The sequence below is a fragment of the Ovis aries genome, chromosome 7, assembly GCF_016772045.2.
Source record: "Ovis aries strain OAR_USU_Benz2616 breed Rambouillet chromosome 7, ARS-UI_Ramb_v3.0, whole genome shotgun sequence".
In the NCBI taxonomy this organism is placed as follows: Eukaryota; Metazoa; Chordata; class Mammalia; order Artiodactyla; family Bovidae; genus Ovis; species Ovis aries.
The window spans coordinates 19,135,257-19,153,597 of NC_056060.1; the positions used below are offsets into that span (position 1 = coordinate 19,135,257).

The following is an 18,341-nucleotide window of genomic DNA, read 5'->3' on the forward strand; positions in this document are numbered from 1 at the left end:
AGGCAGGTGGAAGTGCAGGCTAGAGGATTGGGACAGACTAGGGGGTTGGGCAAAAGGCAGAGGAAGGGCGTTTCAGGAGGTTTGGGGGAGTTGTCCCAAGGCAGGGCCTTTCGGAGCCCGGGAACGAGACTGGGCAGGTCCGACTCACCTATGGGGTGGGGAAAACGGAAAGCCGCAGAACCGAAGAGCAGGTCACGGTAGCGTTGGAAGGCCTCGTCGAGGACGGAGCAGCCCACCTGCGCGGCCGAACTGAGATGGTACTGGAATTGGAAGCTGTGCGGGAAGATGGTGTACCGCAGCTCAGAGGTCTGAATGTACTGGGGCCATGGCCACAGGGCCGTCGCCCGCCCAGCGAACGCTGCCGCCAGCAGCAGCGAAAACCTGAGCGTGGAGCCTGCCATTGCCCGCCGGTCTGCTTCCCCTCGCCCAGCCGGCCGGGCCACGTGACAGCCTGGTCAGGTGGGCGGCGCCCGCGTGACAATCGGCGGGTCACGTGACCTGCTACAGCTCCTCACCGGTGACCCGGGAGTACTGACTCCCATCCCTCCAGTCCCAGAGTGAACCCGAAGCTCCTGCGGCCTGCGGTGGATGGTGCAGGGCATCGGCCATGGTTCAAGTTCAGGCGGTTCCCGGGACTGGTGGAGCAGTAGCTAATGCACCTCCACAGTTGCCAGGCCTGCGATCACAGAACTATATGCGCAGCAGAGGATAGAAGCCTCACGTGGGGAGGCCGAGTGGGCGAGCGAGAAAGGAAAGTCTCCCGAGCCGTGAACGCGGAATAAAAGGTCGCCAGGCCTCCTGGGAGGTAAAGGACGTCCCAGGCCCAGGGAACTTCAGAAGCAAAAAATATGGAGACTTAAAACCACAGGCCCTTGTAATATGAAATGCTGTGGGGCAGAAAGGGGTTGGAATTAGGTAGTCAGAATGGCTCAGCTAGAGAGTGCATCACAAGATTACAAAAATGGGAACTACTTATGACTGGGGAAAAGATGTGTACTTTCAGAGCAAGCTTGAGGCGACCTGTTTCCTGGCTCTGGAGTGGGTTCTTCTTTAGTGGTTAATAATCTCCCAGTAACTGCCCCCAAATCCCCTTCTCACAGACAAAAATGCCACAAACAGGGTGGGTCCTGTACTTACTGCAAGTGATAAGACATTGCTTGTACTTTGGTTGCAAACTGAAGAACACCCAGAGATGACAGGTCTTATACCCAGAGAGGAATTCTGCAGGGGTTTGTAGAAAGTCCGAGAATCAGGACTTAGTACAGTGGGAAATTGAAAATCAGCCCAAAGATTTGCATTTTAGAAATCTCATGTTGAGTGGTTGGATGGATAAGAAACCAGTGAGGGAGGCTTTTTTTTTTTTTTTTTTTTGAGTTGGAAGATAATGAGAGTTTTAATTCCTGCAATGGGAAAGGAAGAGAGCTATAGATCCAGGAAATAGTGGGTATCTGGAAGCAGAGAGGTTAAGGGGCTTGAAGGCTAATCAGTGAGAACACAGATATTTATTGAGTCAAGGACCCTGTCTTTGTTCACCACTGTATTATCAGAGAACAGTTGAATCCCTCACTGCAAAAGGAGATAAAAATAGTGCTGTTGTGAGGCATTATTTGGCTAGTAGGTAATTTTTTAATTCTAAAATTGCATTTTAGAATTAGAAAAAATGGTAAGATCAGGAAAATGAACTTTTAAAAATAAAAGTCTCTTAAAAATCCTGATCACTTATATCTAGGCTTTAGGTACCTGTTAAAGTGAAAGTTGTTGTGTCCGACTCTTTGCAACCCCATGGACTATACAGTCCATGTAATTCTCCAGGCCAGAATCCTGGAATGGGTAGCCTTTCCCTTCTCCAGGTATTTAGCAGTTATGTATACATGGCTCATGGGCTTCCCTGGTAGCTCAGTGGTAAAAAATCTGCCTGCAATGCAGGAGACCCAGGTTCTATCCCTGAGTTAGATAGATATCCTGGAGGAGGGCATGGCAAGCCACTCCAGTACTCTTGCCTGGAGAATCCCATGGACAGAGGAGCCTGGAGGGCTACAGTTCATAGGGTCGCACAGAGTCGAACATGACTGAAGCGTCTAAGCAGCAGCATACACACCTTATGTTGGAAAATCAAATAAATATTGTCTCTCACTTATTTTAACTTTTCAGGATTCATCAAGAAATTCCTCTTAGAAGGTCAGTTATGCTATTTAATAGAACAGAGCTTGTAACAAAGGAAGTAGAAATTAGATCTCTCAGTTTCAGATCCTAGTATTGCGTATTTATACTAATTTCTATATGGCTTAAACCTAAATTTTCATCCTCTCTAACAAATGCCTGAGTACTTCACCAGTTAGGAGAGACATTACCCAGTTACTTAGGGAGGAGATCTGAGAACCATTGTCAGAAGAATCAAGTTCATAATCAGGTAGTTGTCCCACAGGATCAATAATTTTTTTTTTTCAGGATCAATCATTTGGAAAGAATTCAAAACAAGTTAAAGGTGAGAGCAAGAGGTCAAAGTGGGGTTTCAGGACTGGGCAAGTGCCATAACTCCCCTTTCTGTGATACTCAACCTATATCAGGAGAGAGAAGTAATTTACATAAAAGAGCCGCAAAATGAAGAAGCTGGACCCAAATAAGGAGACTATAAAAATTACTAATGAAAATACTTAGAGATTATTGTTGAGAGATATTCCAAAGATATTCCAATTATTCCCTCTGACCAGTATATCAATCAGAAAAGTAATAGACAATCATTAAAATTTTAAAAAAAATCATCAGAGTCCAATTAAATATTCAGAGCCTAGCAGTAATAGTAGCAAAAATTAAAATCAATGGTTAGTTAACATTATAAACTGTTCAGTTTGTATATATACTACATTGCCATCAATTTTGATAGTGTGTACATGTCCATCCCAAACTCCCTAACTGTCCCTTATATAAATAACAAAAGCAATGACACAGATAATATATATTATATATCTGATTGTTTTCTCTGTTTTTCTTTTTATTAAAGACAACTTAAATGAATAAAATATGATTTAACTTCCATATCTCTGAAAGTGAAAATTGCTCAGTCGTGTCAGACTCTTTTCCAGCCCATGGACTATTCAGTCCATGGAATTCTCTAGACTAGAATACTGGAGTGGGTAGCTGTTCCCTTCTCCAAGGGATCTTCCCAATCCAGGGATTGAACCAAGGTCGCTTGTATTGCAGGCAGATTCTTTACCAGCTGAGCCACAATATCTATAGCATCTAATAAAATTAGTTTATCTATCAGAAAAAGAATTCACTGTCAGACAATGTATCCAGATTTTTGGCTCATAAAGTGGAGTCATTAGTGTAGAAGGAGAGAGGCGGGAATGACTAATTTTGCCTGAGGAAGTCTTTCCAAAAGGAAATGATTTGAGCTGGCTTCCAAAACATGGGTTGGCAGGGAAGGAGCATGAGCAAAGCACAGAGGTGTGGAAGAAGATGGTATATTGAGCAAGGGTTTATGGGGATAGCTAAGGAGAAGCGTGCCATGATGATCTCACTTCTACCATATTCCCTTCTCCTTCAATGCCTTTCCCACCTCCCACTCCCACCACCTACTTGAAGGTCTAAACTTACATCTTACCACCCTGTCAATCTCTGACTTCTCAAATTTGGGTAAGACACCATAGCCCTCTAAATTTTTCTCCATCAGAGCACTTATCTCAGTATTGTAATTGCCTGTCCATTTGTCTTGAGTTCTCCATTAGTGTGAAAGTTCCTTAAAGGCAAGTTCTGTATTTACTGCTGTATTCCTAGCCCTGGGCACATCTCCTTGGAACTCAACTTCAAAGGCCTGGGAGATCCCAGCCTGCCCTACCTGCTGATTCTTTGTGAGTGGCAGGTAAAAGGGGAGGGACATCCAGAGAGGATACCTGGGAGGGACAGTAAGACTGGGAAATTTTAGCAAAATAATAAAGAACCTGCCTGCCAGTGCAGGAGACCTAAGAGATGCAGGTTTGATCCCTGGATTGGGAAGATCCCCTGAAGAAGGAAATGGCTACCTGCTCCAGTATTCTTGCCTGCAGAATCCCATGAACAGAGGAACCTGGCAGGCTACAGTCCATAGGATTGCAAAGAGTCAGACATGACTGAAGCGACTTAGCACAGCACACAGTACAGTAGTGCATAAAGAGAAAGACTGACAAAAATTACTTTAGAAAAAGTAGGTTGAAGCTGAGTGATAAAGTAACAAAAGGAGGAGATTCTTGATCAAGATTCTGTGTACTAGATAAATGGTACCTTATTTATCTCTCACACCAGCTGTGTGAAATTATCATCCATATTTTACAGTCAAGGAAACGGGCTCTGAGAATTAAAATAATTTGACCAAAGTCCCATAGATAGTTGTCAAAATCAGTATTTGAACCCAAGTCTTCTATGCCAAAATCTATTGCTTTTATATCTATCATACTTACTTGAAAGCTAAGCTAAAGATTGTATTGAGATTTTATTCTTAAGTCTGTGGGAAGCTAGTGAAATGTCTTAGCTGAAGAGTAATGAGACCAGAGTTGAAATTTGCTCAGGTCAGTTTGTTGACCTATGTAGGAGGAATTGAATGGGGAAAGTTGTATGCAGGTAGATTAGGTCTGGGGTTGTTGACTCAGAGCTCTCTAAACAACTGACCATTCTCACGTGCTGTGGGGCTCAGAAAATGCAGACCCAGATTCACCTAGGAAGGATGACTTCATTTTTCTTTTCCCATGTTGGCTAGCCAAACCAGTGAGACTTAAGCTTTGTATAGGTTGTCAACATTTACAGAAGTGGAGATGGCCAAAATTGGCTATGCTCCGTGACTCTCTTTATGCCCATTCCATATGAACTATATGGAAGCATCACTACCTCTAATGCACCCTGTTACCTCCAGCTTCTCCAGTGCTATGTCCAAAATGCAAGTATGCTATCCAGTTCCCCACTACTAAACATTACAGCGTTCCTTGAGGTTACTAAAAATATTGTGTGTCCAGTTTGTCTTCTTTTTGAGCCTTATCCCCTCTACTCTCTTACTTAGTCATATAACTGTTCCAGTTATTTTTTCAGGCTTGTTATTGTTTAGTCACTCAGTCGTGTCCAACTCTTTGCGACCCCATGGACTGTAGCCCGCCGGACTCCTCTGTCCATGGAATTTCCCAGGCAGTTATACTGGAGTGTGTTGCCATTTCCTCCTCCAGGGGATCTTCCTGACCCAGGGATCAAACCCGAGTTTCCTACATAGACAGGCGAATTCTTTACCACTGAGGCACCTGGGCAGCAACCCCTTTTCAGGCTTACCCCCTGATTCTTTTTGTTTAACATTTTTCTGTTTTAAAATGTTTATTTTAAAAAATAAATATTTATTTGGCTGCGCCACATCTTGGCTGTGGCATGTGGGATCTTCGATCTTCATTGCAGCATGCAGGATCTTTAGTTGTGACATGTAGGATCTAGTTCCTCCACCAGGGATTGAACCCAGGCCCCTTGCATTGGAGCACGGAGTCTTAAGCACAGGACCACCAGGAAATCCCACCCCCAACTAATTATTAACAACTTTTCCTAACTCTAGACATACATTTCTTGCAATAATTGGCCTTGTCCTGTCTCTCTGCAGTCCTAGCCTACACACAGATTTTTTTTTTAATTGCCTGGATATTTACATGGGAGTTTTTCTTTAGTTTCAGAAAAACTGAAGCCCTGAGGGAACTTTCAACAGATCTGAGCAGAAGGAGTGGCAGTGGGGAAGAGGGATATGGGTCAAATGCAGTGACGTTTCAAATACAAAGTGACCAAACTCAGCAGCTAACTGGGGAAAGCAGGGCTGGGGACAAGTGAAAGAGGAGAGAAAAAGGTGCACCAATCTGGTTTCCCGAGGGAATGATGGGGCCACTGACTGAATACAACATGAAGCGCCAGTTTTGGAAAAAAGATGATGAACTCTGAGACATGCTGCGTTGGGGGAGATTGAAGGACAGCAGAGTTAAAAGGTCTAGGAAGGCCAAGGAAATACAGGCTGGGAGCTCGAAAGAGAGCTCTGGGCATCATCTGCTCAAAGATAATAGTTGAGATCATAAAAATAGTCAAGAGAAAATGGGAAAATGGAAGGAAGACTAAAAAATAGGGGAAAAGAAGATGCTGGTAATAGAAGTGTGTGAGGGATAAAAGGAACACAGAAGGGATATAGTGATTAGTAGGGTGGACTGAGATCAGAGATGTAGATAAGGGTAAGGGCTTACCTGAGCATTTTTTTTTAGTTGCTTTAAATTTTTATTTATTTATTTTTGGCTGTGCTGGGTCTTTGCTGCTGCAGGGGCTTTCTGTAGGTGCAGAGAGCAGGGGCTGCTCTATTTGGTGGTGCTTGGGCTACTCATCGCAGTGGCTTTTCTTGCTGCAGAGCACGGGCTCTGGGGCACGGACTTCAGCAGTTGTGCCAAGTAGGTTCTAGAGCACAAGTTCAAGAGTTGTGGTGCACGGGTTTAGCTGCTCTTCGACGTGTGGAATCTCCCCAGATTAAGGATCGAACCCACATCTCCTGCATTGGTTGGTGGATTCTTTACCACTGATCCCACCAGGGAAGCTTACCTCCTAACTGTAAAACACAAATGTGTCATAAGAAGCCCTCACAGTAACATTGATTTTATCTCCATGACATGCCTTTTTGCTTGCAAGACATATAGGGACTCATGGTATTTCAGGGGAAAGGAGGTCTACTGAAGTGATATACATAACAACCCAGACGAGAAGGAAAACCAGACCAGAATGAGCCGAAATCAAGGGCCTGACTCCTCTCTCATCTCCCTCTCTCTTACGACTTATGTTCTCTGAGTATCGACTCCTCTGGTCAGTTTTCTCTTTGCTTGTCAAGTTACTGGAACTTCCTTATAATCTCTAATTCCCCTGTGACTTGACATTTATTGCACAATACCCTAAGTTTTCCATGACTTTACAGCTTGAGAATCCTCTCATTCTTCTATCTGTGCCTCTGGAGATTCCACTATTTTCTAAAGCTCTGTGCAAATCAAGATTTTTTTTTTCATTTTTCTTTCTTTTCTTGCCTTGCTGTGAAACTTTGGGGATCTTAGTTCCCTGATGAGGGATGGAACCCGGGGCCTGGGCAGTGAGCACATCCAGTCCTAATCACCGGATCACCAGGGATGTCCAAAATCAAGATTCTTCTGATCTCCCTGGAAGAATAGTGTACATGTTTCATAATTTAACCAGTTACCTACGATGCACACCTAGGTTGCTTCCAAGTTTTCTCAGTTACAGACAGTGCTACAATGACATTTGTACATTGTACGTTGTACCCTCTACGATTTTTAGAGGGTACTGGTTGCCAAGCTGGTGTGTTTTCATCCTTTCTCACCATCAATTCCTTGCTTTTCATTTGGAAATTTGATCCGTCAGTTTGGTAGCTTGGATGAGGCTGAGCTGGCCCTGGTTTAAGCCACGGAATTAGGGTTACCTCCCCCACCCCCTCACTATAAACACTGAGAAGCGTAGGATAAGAGTGTACATTTCCACCAATAATGTGTGAAAGCGCCTACTTCATTACGGCCTTCCAACATTAGCCTTCACCTTTTCATTGCTGCTGTCGATGCCTTGAAATTAATTTTTAGCTCTAGCAAGAAGCATGACTTCTACATCATTATAGAAAAAGAAGCTGGATCATTCTGGAAAAAATAAGGAGATCGGAAGAAGTAACATGAATATATAATTAACCAAAAATACAAAGAATAAAAGGATAGAAATAAGCCCAAACTATCTAAACCTATGTAAACAGGTTAAAGTGAAAGAGGCTTTGTGGTGTCCGGCTCTTTGAAACCCTCTTTGAAACTATACAGTCCATGGCATTCTCCAGGCCAGAATACTGGAGTGGGTAACCGTTCCCTTCTCCAGGCGATCTTCCCAACCCAGGGATCAAACCCAGGTCTCCCATACTGCAGGCGGATTATTTACCAGCTGAGCCACCAGGGAAGCCCAAGAATACAGGAATTGGTGGCCTAGCCCTTCATCAGCGGATCTTCCTGACCCAGAAACCAAATCAGGGTCTCCTGCATTGCAGGCAGATTCTTTAAATACTCCCATTAAAGGACAAAGACTCTCAAATTGAGCCCCCCCGCAAAAGCCTAAATGTTATTGTTAAGAGACCTTTTATTTTGCTTATTTATTTTTTGGTGCCTAGACAGGGACTTGAACCCTCAACCCTCAGATTAAAAGTCTGATGCTGTACCAGCTAAGCTACCCAGGCTGTTAAGAAACATTTTAGATGAAGTCTGAAAGAATGTTCAGAGATGTACCAGAAGAATGCTGACAAAAAGGGAGCAAGGACGGCATTTATTAACGTGAAAAGAACTCAAGACACAAAACTGAATGAAACAAAGATAAATATTTTTAATGATAAAAGGTACAACTCACAAAGAAGATAGAGATCAGAAACCATTAGACACCTAACAACAAAGAAACAAATATACCTAAAGCAAAAATCAGAAGAAGTATAAGGGAAAAGAAAAAATTATAATCATCAGTTCAGTTCAGTCGCTCAGTCGAGTCTGACTCTTTGCGACCCCATGAATCGCAGCACGCCAGGCCTCCCTGTCCATCACCAACTCCCGGAGTTCACTCAGACTCACGTCCATCAAGTCAGTGATGCCATCCAGCCATCTCATCCTCTATCGTCCCCTTCTCCTCCTGCCCCCAATCCCTCCCAGCATCAGAGCCTTTTCCGAAGTGTCAGCTCTTCGCATGAGGTGGCCAAAGTACTGGAGTTTCAGCTTTAGCATCATTTCTTCCAAAGAACACCCAGGGTTGATCTCCTTCAGAATGGACTGGTTGGATCTCCTTGCAGTCCAAGGAACTCTCAAGAGTCTTCTCCAACACCACAGTTCAAAAGCATCAATTCTTCGGCACTCAGCCTTCTTCACAGTCCAACTCTCACATCCATACATGACTACTGGAAGAACCATAGCCTTGACTAGACGGACCTTAGTCGGCAAAGTAATATCTCTGCTTTTGAATATGTTTTCTAGGTTGGTCATAACTTTTCTTCCAAGGAGTAAGCGTCTTTTAATTTCATGGCTGCAGGCACCATCTGCAGTGATTTTGGAGCCCAAAATAGTGAGACATATTAACATTTCTCTGAGAATATTGTATCAAGTGCAGAAAAAAATAAGAATAAGAACATCTTGAATGATGTCATTAATAATTTAAATATAATAGATTTAGAATCTTATATTCTACACAAATATATAAAAATTTTGTATCTCATATGTAATTAGCTGTCCATAGGACATTTAGAAAAACTGGCAAAAATGTAAACATTACAAAAAGTAAAATTCTTTTTTTTTCTTACTCAAAGGTTTCCAACTCATTTTATTTTGTGGTGTTTTTTTCTTACTCAGAGGTTTCCAACACATTTTATTTTGCAGTTTTCTTTTCAAGGAGAATTCTTATAGGATAGGTTCTTTGACCATAATATATAAAAATTGAGGAGGAAAAACTCTAAACATGTAGATATATTTTTAAGATTCTAAATAATTCTCAGGCCAACTGTAAAAACAAATATGTGGTGTCCCAAAGACAAAAGAACAAGATGAACAAGGAGGATCTTGGAATACAGGAAGAGAAAAAAAGCAGAACTTTATCGTCCTTCCCTCCCCCAGGTTGTTAACTATTGAAGAATCTTTAGGCTCTCCTGAGCAGTGTAACCTGTCTCCCCTCCTACCCCAAATAGGGAGAAGGTATTTGCTTTACTCTCCCCCCACCCAGTATGCTATCTCACTCCTTGTACCTGGGCTATAAAAATGGACCAAGGACCCATGTTCAATGTTGGCTCTCCCAGACTATCAGGAAGCCGGCCCACTGTGCCAGCGGCGACTCTCCCCTCCCTCACCCTAATAAACTTTATTCTCCTTTGATTCTGCCTCATGTCTGGAATTCTTTTCCAACCCTGGCATGGACCACAGCAAAATACTCCTAGAAGCATATCAGAAGAAGAATGTCTCCTGTCCAAACATTTTATTACAGGAATGCAAAACTAGTTAAACAATAGAAAATGCATTAAGGCAATGTTTATATTAAATAGCTTGAAAGAGAAGGACCATATTCTAGAAGTTAAGAAGGAAGTTGATATGGCTTTTCTAAATTAGACATCTTGATGAAACAGAAATAGAATGGAACTTCTTTAACAAGAAAATGAATGTACATATGAAACAAAAGGCAATAGAGTTTGTTCTTGAAAGTCAAGAGTAAGATAAGGATGCCACTATCCTTAATAAGACTGTTTAATCGATGAAATAAGACACATTTTGTGAAGGAAGAGACAGAATTATCATTATTTGCAGATGATAACGATGTCTACTTAGAAAATTTGAGAATTATCCAACAAAACTATTAGAATGAAAATAATTTCAGTCAAGACCTGATAAAAAATCAATAGAAAAAGAAAGCTTTTATATGTATATGTTAGCAATAACAAATTATGTATGAAATCAAATGGAAAATTTTGGTTCACAAAAGCAAGTAGGTTAATGTATGTGAAACACCTAGCACAGTTCCTAGTAGATAAGGTTATACGAATAATCTGTAACAATAAAATGTTGACTAGAGGTGAAATTACCAAGACAAAAGATACATTTTAAGATTCTTGATTTTTAAAAATATGTATCTAACTTTTTATTAAAGTATTTTCTGCATATTAGAACTCTGGTGGTCAGTGTCTAGATCAAGACATAGAACATCTCCAGCACTCCCAAAGTCCCCTGCATGTCCCCTCTTGGTCCCTAGTCATTTTCCTCCCAAAGGTATCTCTTTTTTAAAAATTATTCTTGTAATAGAAGATTGATTTTTCTTCTTTTAATATTTATTAATTTATTCATTTGGCTGCACTGGATCTTAATGGTGGCATGTGGGATCTTTAATCTTCCTTGCGACATGCGGGATCTTTAGTTGCAGCATGTAGGATTTTTTTCTTAATAGTGTCGGCATTTGAACTCTTAGTTGCGGCATGCAAGATCTAGTTCCCTGACCAGGGATCGAATCCGGAGCCCCCTGCATTGGGAGCATGGAGTCTTAGTCACTGGAGCACCAGGGATGTTCTGCCAGGATATTTCTGACTTCTGACCACACTGATTACTTTTGCTAGTTTTACACTTTATTTGAGTGGAATCATACCTATGTATCCTTTAAGTCTGGCTTCTTTTGCTCAGCATTACATTTATGAGATTTATTCATATTGCTCATGTGCTTGTAGATTACTCATATTGCTGTATAGTGTTTCCCTGCATGAATCTACCATACGTTTCCATTCTTCTACCCAACTACTAGTACTTTCCAGTTGGGGGCTATTATGAAAAGTACTAAAAAAAAAAAGTACTACTGGGAGCACACACGACATGTATGATGCCTGTCTTTTGGTAGACAGGAGGACAATTTCCCTTTCCATACCTACCCTACCCATGGCTCCCCAGGTGGTGCAGTGGTAAAGAATCCGCCTGCCGATGCAGGAGATGCAGGAGATGCAGTTTCAGGCCTGGTCCAGAAGATCCTCTGGGGAAGGAAATGGCAATGCAGCCCAGTTTTCTTGCCTGGAAAATTCCATGGACAGAGGAGCCTAGCGGGCTACACTACAGTCCATGGGGATGAAAAGAGCTGGACACAACTGAGTGACTGAGCACACTCACACACTAGATTGAAAAGGGAATGTGCTGATTCCAGAGGATACTGCCAAGCAGTTTTTCAATGTGACTATACCAATTTACACACCAAAAGACACATATGAGAGTTCCAATTGCTACCCATAGTTGCTGCTACTTTTTCATTTGAGCCATTCTGATGAAAGTGTAGTGTTATTCCATTATGGTTTTAATTTGGGTTTTCCTGATGACTAATGAAGTTGAGCTCCTTTTTATACGTTTATTGCCCATTTTGATATCTTGCAAAGCATCCGTTGCCATTTTCCTAGTAGGTTGCTTTCTTTCCTATTGATTTGTAAGAGGGTTTTTTTTTGTCTGCATCAAGCCTTAGTTGTGGCACACAGGCTCTTTCATTGTGGTGCATGCACTCTCTAGTTGTGGCTTAGTTGCACCGCGGCATGTAGGATCTTAGTTCCCTGACCAGGGATTGAACTCTCATCCCCTGCATTGCAAGGTGGATTCTTAAACACGACCAGCAGGGAAGTCCCTTGAAAGAGTTGTTAATATATTCTTGCTACAAGCCCTTTGTTAGATATAAGAGTTGCAATATTTTACCCCACTCTGTGGATTGTCTTTTCACTCTCTCAATAGTATCTTCTGGTGAATAGAAGTTCATAATTTCAGTATAATCTATCAAAATTTTCCTTTGTAGTTAACAGTTTTTCATGTCTTGTTTTTTTCCAACCAAAATTGTTTTTTCAGTACCATAAATTTATTTTAATATCTTTTTCTCTATGACTAAATTCACAGTGATAATAAAAGTAATGTGTTTTTCTGTTGTCAAGCTGGGTACGTGCCAAGTCCCTTCAGTTGTGTCTGACTCTTTGCAACCCCATGGACTGTAGCCAGTTTCCTCTGTCCATGGGATTCTCCAGGCCAGAATACTGGAGTGGGTTCCCATTTCCTTCTCCAGGGGACCTTCCCGACCCAGGGATCAAACCCACATCTCTTATATCTCCTGCATTGGCAGGCGGATTCTTTACCGCTGGCACCACCTTTGATGCCAAGATGGGTAGAATATGTTAAAATCCACCTATTGAATTTTCTGTAAATACTCCTCCAAAGCATCCTGATAAAAGGCAGGAAGTTTTCACTTTTGCTTTTGTGGAAGGACCCAGAATGCTTTAAGTGCAAATGTGCCTGGCTAATAATGACATATATTATGTCTCTCACATTTTTATCATTGGTTCTTCTGTAGAAAGTTCTCTTGTGAAATACCACACGTTGTATTTATCAAACGTGAATAGCCAAGGGAAGGAACATCATCCTTCTGCTACTGTGATAGCACATTGCTCTTTTTTTGTGTGATGCAGGGACTTCTCCTTGCAGTGGCTCCTCTTGTTCCCCAATATGGGGCTCTAGGGCACACAGGCTTCACTAGCTGTGGCACGAGTAGTAGCGGCTCCTGGGCTCTAGAGCACAATCTCAGTAGTTGTGGCATACAGGATTCATTGCTCCATGACATGTGGGATCTTCCTGGACCAGGAATCAGACCTGCATTGGCGGGGGGATTCTTTACCGCTGAGCTTTTGAGAAGGCCGATAGTACTTTGCTCTTAAGCATATGACAATACCTTGTGCTTTTCCAGTGTAATTTGCAGCGTGATCTGCCCCAAGATTCTGTATACCCAGTATTTCCAGTGTTAAATAAAGAAGAGAGCTCTGTGTGTTTTCATCATAATTTTCCAGTTTCTACATATTATTATGTAATTTGTCATCCAATTTTTTTCTTCTTCATCAATGATTTTTAGAAGCCATTTTTGATCAGATTATGTCTTTTGACAGCAGCCTCCCATCCACTTTTCCCTCTCAGTGACCGGTGTGGGGGCCTGGTTTTCCATCCTCACTGGGGCTATGTGAAGTCAGTCTGGGGCCCAGAAACAGGGCCTGCTTTGCTGGTGTGCAGACCTTCCACAGCTCAATAACCACAGACTGATGGGGTGGATTATCACAGTATATGTAGTCCACAGTTTTGTTTTGTTTTTCAAAACTGCATTCGCATCAGTCCAATTGTTTTCTCAAAGACCGAGTCTTTAACCAGCCTGATCTAGTTCTGCTTTGAACTCACTCAGTGCGAGAGCAGAGCTCTGGGATTCTGCAGGGAGCAACAGGGAACATAAATAGCCATCGTGGTATTGTTTCCACAGCAGCTCCAGGTAGCAGCAGCCTATGCTCAATCCACTCGCTCCACTGGCCGCGGCCATGCTCCCCTCGGGTCCCATGAGTCTGGAAGGTGGAGGTGGTAGCACACAGTGGGGATCCCAAATTGTTGCTGCTCTTTTTTTTTTTTTTTTTTTTGCTGCACCTCATGGCATCTGGTTCCTAGACACCCGCCCCTTGCATTGGAAGCATGGAGTCCTAACCACTGGATCACCAGGCAAGTCCCCCGAACTGTTTCTTAAAGTAGGTGAATTGCAATGTACACAGTCATTGTTGTTTCAGTCACTAAGTCGTGTCCGACTCTGCGACCCCATGGACTGCAGCGTGCCAGACTTCCCTGTCTTTCACTATTTCCCAGAGCTTGCTCAAACTCATGTCTACTGAGTCAGTGATGCCATCCAACCATCTCATCCTCTGTCTCCCCTTTCTCTTCCTGCCCTCAATTTTTCCCAGCATCAGGGTCCTTTCCAATGAGTCGGCTCTTTGCGTCAGGTGGCCAAAGTATTGGAACTTCACCATCAGTCATTAGATGTGAATAAATGCTTGTTTTGTCGTATTCATCCCAGGCTTTAGCAAGATCCCAGCTGGCCTGAACATCTTGCCTTTTGGTAGTACTGAGACTTGAATGGTGCCTGACTTAACTCTTTTACTAGCTAGAGAGTTGCATCATTTACCCAATCAGATACTGTTCATAAAATGCCCACCTTACATCAATAGCATCTCTTTGGTAATGTGCTTCTCCATGCCTACTTCTGGAGGGGCAAGAGGTGACACATTCTTTCCATTAACGTATGTATTTCATGTCTCAGAGTGGCCTGTGCCAAGACTGTGCTTGAGGAATCTTGGAAAGACAGTTCAAAAATAATAATAGATAGTATTTAGCAAGCACTTATTAATTGCTCAATATAGATAGTGTATTTATCATTAATATCAATGTCCATCAATAATAATATTTAGTGTGCAGTTATTAAGGCACTATGCTAAGAGCTTTGTGCGTATTATCCCATTTCATCTTCACAGTAATTCTATGAGGCAGGAAGGCTTTTTATCCCAGTTTTAGAGATGCAGGAACTGAAGTTCAGTGAGATTAAGGAAATTTCCCCAAGGAACTTGGCCTGTAAGTGTTGGAACTAAGTAAACGCCCAAACAGGATAGAGATGCAGGTCTGCCTATTCACAGCCTATATTAGCTCTCTGGTCATACATGGTATCTAACAGACATGCTGTACAAGCCAGTTTGATGCAGCTGGAAAAGTCTTTCCTATAATCATGGCAGTAAGGTTAGAATATTCCAGCAATTAAAACGTCACAAATCTACTCTCCCAAGTCGTCCCACCCTCCCCTTCTCCTTCTGCACCCACAAATCCGTTCTCTCCATCTGTGTCTCTATTCCTGCCCTCCAAACGGGTTAACCACTACTATGGATAAAATAGATAGTGGGAGGCTGCTGTTCAGGAGGGAGCTCAGCTCAGTGCTCTGTGATGACCTACAGGGGTGGGGTGGGAGGTAGGAGGGAGACTCAAGAGGGAGGGGATATATGTTTACATATAGCTGATTCACTTCGTTGTACAGCAAAAACTAACACAACGTTGTAAAGCAATTATACTCTGACAAAAATAAATTAAAAGCACTGAAAAAACTTCACAATACGATCGCATAGCATGGCATAAAAGACTCTTTGTGATGTACCCCCCACACCCAATAGAACCACTCTGCTTACAGTGCCTTCAGAACGTCATGATATTTGTGGCTTTCTGCCTTGAGACATACTATTCTGTTTCACGTGCCCTTCCACTCAATTATTTGTCAAATTCCTTTAAAATTCAGCTTCAGTTCAGTTCAGTCGCTGAGTCGTGTCCAACTCTTTGAGACTCCATGAATCGCAGCACGCCAGGCCTCCCTGTCCATCACCAACTCCCGGAGTTCACTCAGACTCACGTCCATTGAGTCAGTGATGCCATCCAGCCATCTCATCCTCTGTCATCCCCTTCTCCTCCTGCCCCCAATCCCTCCCAGCATCAGAGTCTTTTCCAATGAGTCAACCCTTCGCATGAGGTGGCCAAAGTACTGGAATTTCAACTTCAGCATCATTCCCTCCAAAGAAATCCCAGGGCTGATATCCTTCAGAATGGACTGGTTGGATCTCCTTGCAGTCCAAGGGACTCTCAAGAGTCTTCTCCAACACCACAGTTCAAAAGCATCAATTCTTTGGCACTCGGCTTTCTTTACAGTCCAACTCTCACATCCATACATGACCACTGGAAAAACCAGAGCCTTGACTAGACAGACCTTTGTTGGCAAAGTAATGTCTCTGCTTTTGAATATGCTATCTAGGTTGGTCATAACTTTTCTTCCAAGGAGTAAGCATCTTTTAATTTCATGGCTGCAATCACCATCTGTTCTGTTATCAACAACCAGTCTGTTGTTCCATGTCCAGTTCCAACTGTTGCTTCCTGACCTGCATACAGATTTCTCAAGAGGCAGGTCAGATGGTCTGGTATTCCAATCTCTCTCAGAATTTTCCACAGTTTATTGTGATCCACACAGTCAAAGGCTTTGGCATAGTCAATAAAGCAGAAACTCAGATGACCATTATATCTACTACTGTAGGCAAGAATCCTTTAGAAGAAATGGAGTAGCCATCATGGTCAACAAAAGAGTCCAAAATGCAGTACTCTGATGCAATCTCAAAAACGACAGAATGATCTCTGTTCATTTCCAAGGCAAACCATTCAATATCACAGTAATCCAAGTCTATGCCCCAACCAGTGACGCTGAAGAGGCTGAAGTTCAACAGTTCTATGAAGACCTACAATACCTTTTAGAACTAACACCCGAAAAGATGTCCTTTTCATTAAAGGGGACTGGAATGCAAAAGTAGGATGTCAAGAAACACCTGGAATAACAGGCAAATTTGGCCTTGGAATATGGAATGAAGCAGGGCAAAGATTAATAGAGTTTTGCCAAGAAAATGCACTGGTCATAGCAAACACTCTCTTCCAATCCATCTAAACCTCTATCTAAACATCTAAATTTTCCTTAATTTCCCTCTGATGGCATTAACTCTTCTGTTCTCTGTATCAACCTCTTGCGTGCATGCTAGGTTGCTTCAGTCATGTCTGACTCTTTGCAGCCCTGTGGACTATAGCCCACCAGGCTCCTCTATCCATGGGATTCTCCAGGCAAGAATACTGAAATGAGTGGTCATGCCCTCCTTCAGGGGATCTTCCCAACCCACAGATCAAACCCCTGTCTCTTACACCTCCTGCATTGTAGGCAGGGTAGCTCAGCTGGTAAATAAAGAATCCGCCTGTGATGCAGGAGACCCCAGTTTGATTCCTCGGTTGGGAAGATCCCCTAGAGAAGGGATAGGCTGCCCATTTCTTGGGCTTCCCTGGTGGCTCAGCTAGTGAAGAATCCACCTGCAATGCGGGAGACCTAGGTTTGATCCCTGGGTTGGGAAGATCCCCTGGATAAGGGAAAGGCTTACCTACTCCAGTATTCTGGCCTGTAGAATCCCATGGATTGTATAGTCCATGGGGTTGCGAATGTGACTGAACGACGTTCACTTTACTAGAGGGGCTGATGGGCTTCCTAGGTAGGGCACTACTGGTAAAGAAGTGAAGTGAAAGTTGCTCAGTCTTGTTCAACTCTTTGCAACCCCATGGACTATACAGTCCTTGGAATTATCCAGGCCAGAATACTGGAGTGGGTAGCCTTTCCCTTTGCCAGGGGATCTTCCCAAACCAGGGATTGAACCCAGGTCTCCTGCATTGCAGGTGGATTATTTACCAACTGAGCTAGCTGGGAAGCCCCTCTACTTAATATGAAAATGTGTTGCTCACTCATTCAACATGAAATACTATTCTTTTCAGGCAGTAGGCTAAGTTTTAGGAGACAGAGAGTTAAATAACACTTTTGGAGAAGGAGGACTATATGCTAAAGCATGGACAAAAACTAGCTATTAATAGTAGCTCTCACCAGCTGAAATAAAGAATAGGTTTCCACAAGCTGGGATGGGTGGGGAGAGCATATGGTAGGAGAAAAGTGTGCTGGGACATTCTGATTCACCCCAAACTTTGGAAAACAAGAGCTGGTGATCCAGCTGGGCATTTACTGGAATCAAAGCTCATGCTGTGGAACAGGATGACATTTATTTGGCATCTTGGGTTGGTTTTGAGCCCTTGTGGGGTATGGAGTTAGGACCAATGCTGAGAGTTGTCTGAAAAGGAGACTTTGAGATACTCCAGGCATATGTTGGGCTAGCTGTGGAACCAGAGAAAGGCTATTCTCCTCAATTCCACGTGGAACTCAACACTGCTGAATTATCTTGATGGTAGCTTTCAGCACATTGGCTGGTAGCCCCCTTGGGTAGGGACACTGGCATTTTCACAGAGCCCTGTCTGCAGCGGTCGTGGCAGAGGCTGTGAGTAGAGGACATTGAAGAGAGCAAACCAGAGCAATAAGGAAGAAAAAGGTGGATGCTGAATGAAGGATAT

General features: G+C 42.9%; 1 protein-coding gene, 1 non-coding gene and 1 pseudogene across 2 annotated transcripts in view; all 3 read right to left on the reverse strand.

Annotated features, from left to right (window-relative positions):
• HEXA (hexosaminidase subunit alpha) overlaps positions 1-401 on the reverse strand; it is a 31,294-nt gene extending 30,893 nt beyond the window's left edge. The window contains 1 exon segment of the mRNA NM_001126343.1: positions 149-401. Coding sequence (NP_001119815.1) covers positions 149-401 — 253 coding nt within the window.
• Positions 402-8,169: 7,768 nt separating this feature from the next.
• On the reverse strand, positions 8,170-8,242 carry TRNAK-UUU (transfer RNA lysine (anticodon UUU)). Its single transcript has one exon. It is a non-coding gene; the product is annotated as a tRNA-Lys (tRNA).
• A 4,186-nt stretch (positions 8,243-12,428) lies between these two features.
• On the reverse strand, positions 12,429-13,887 carry LOC101116057 (NADH dehydrogenase (ubiquinone) complex I, assembly factor 6-like; annotated as a pseudogene).
• Between the last annotated feature and the right edge of the window lie 4,454 nt (positions 13,888-18,341).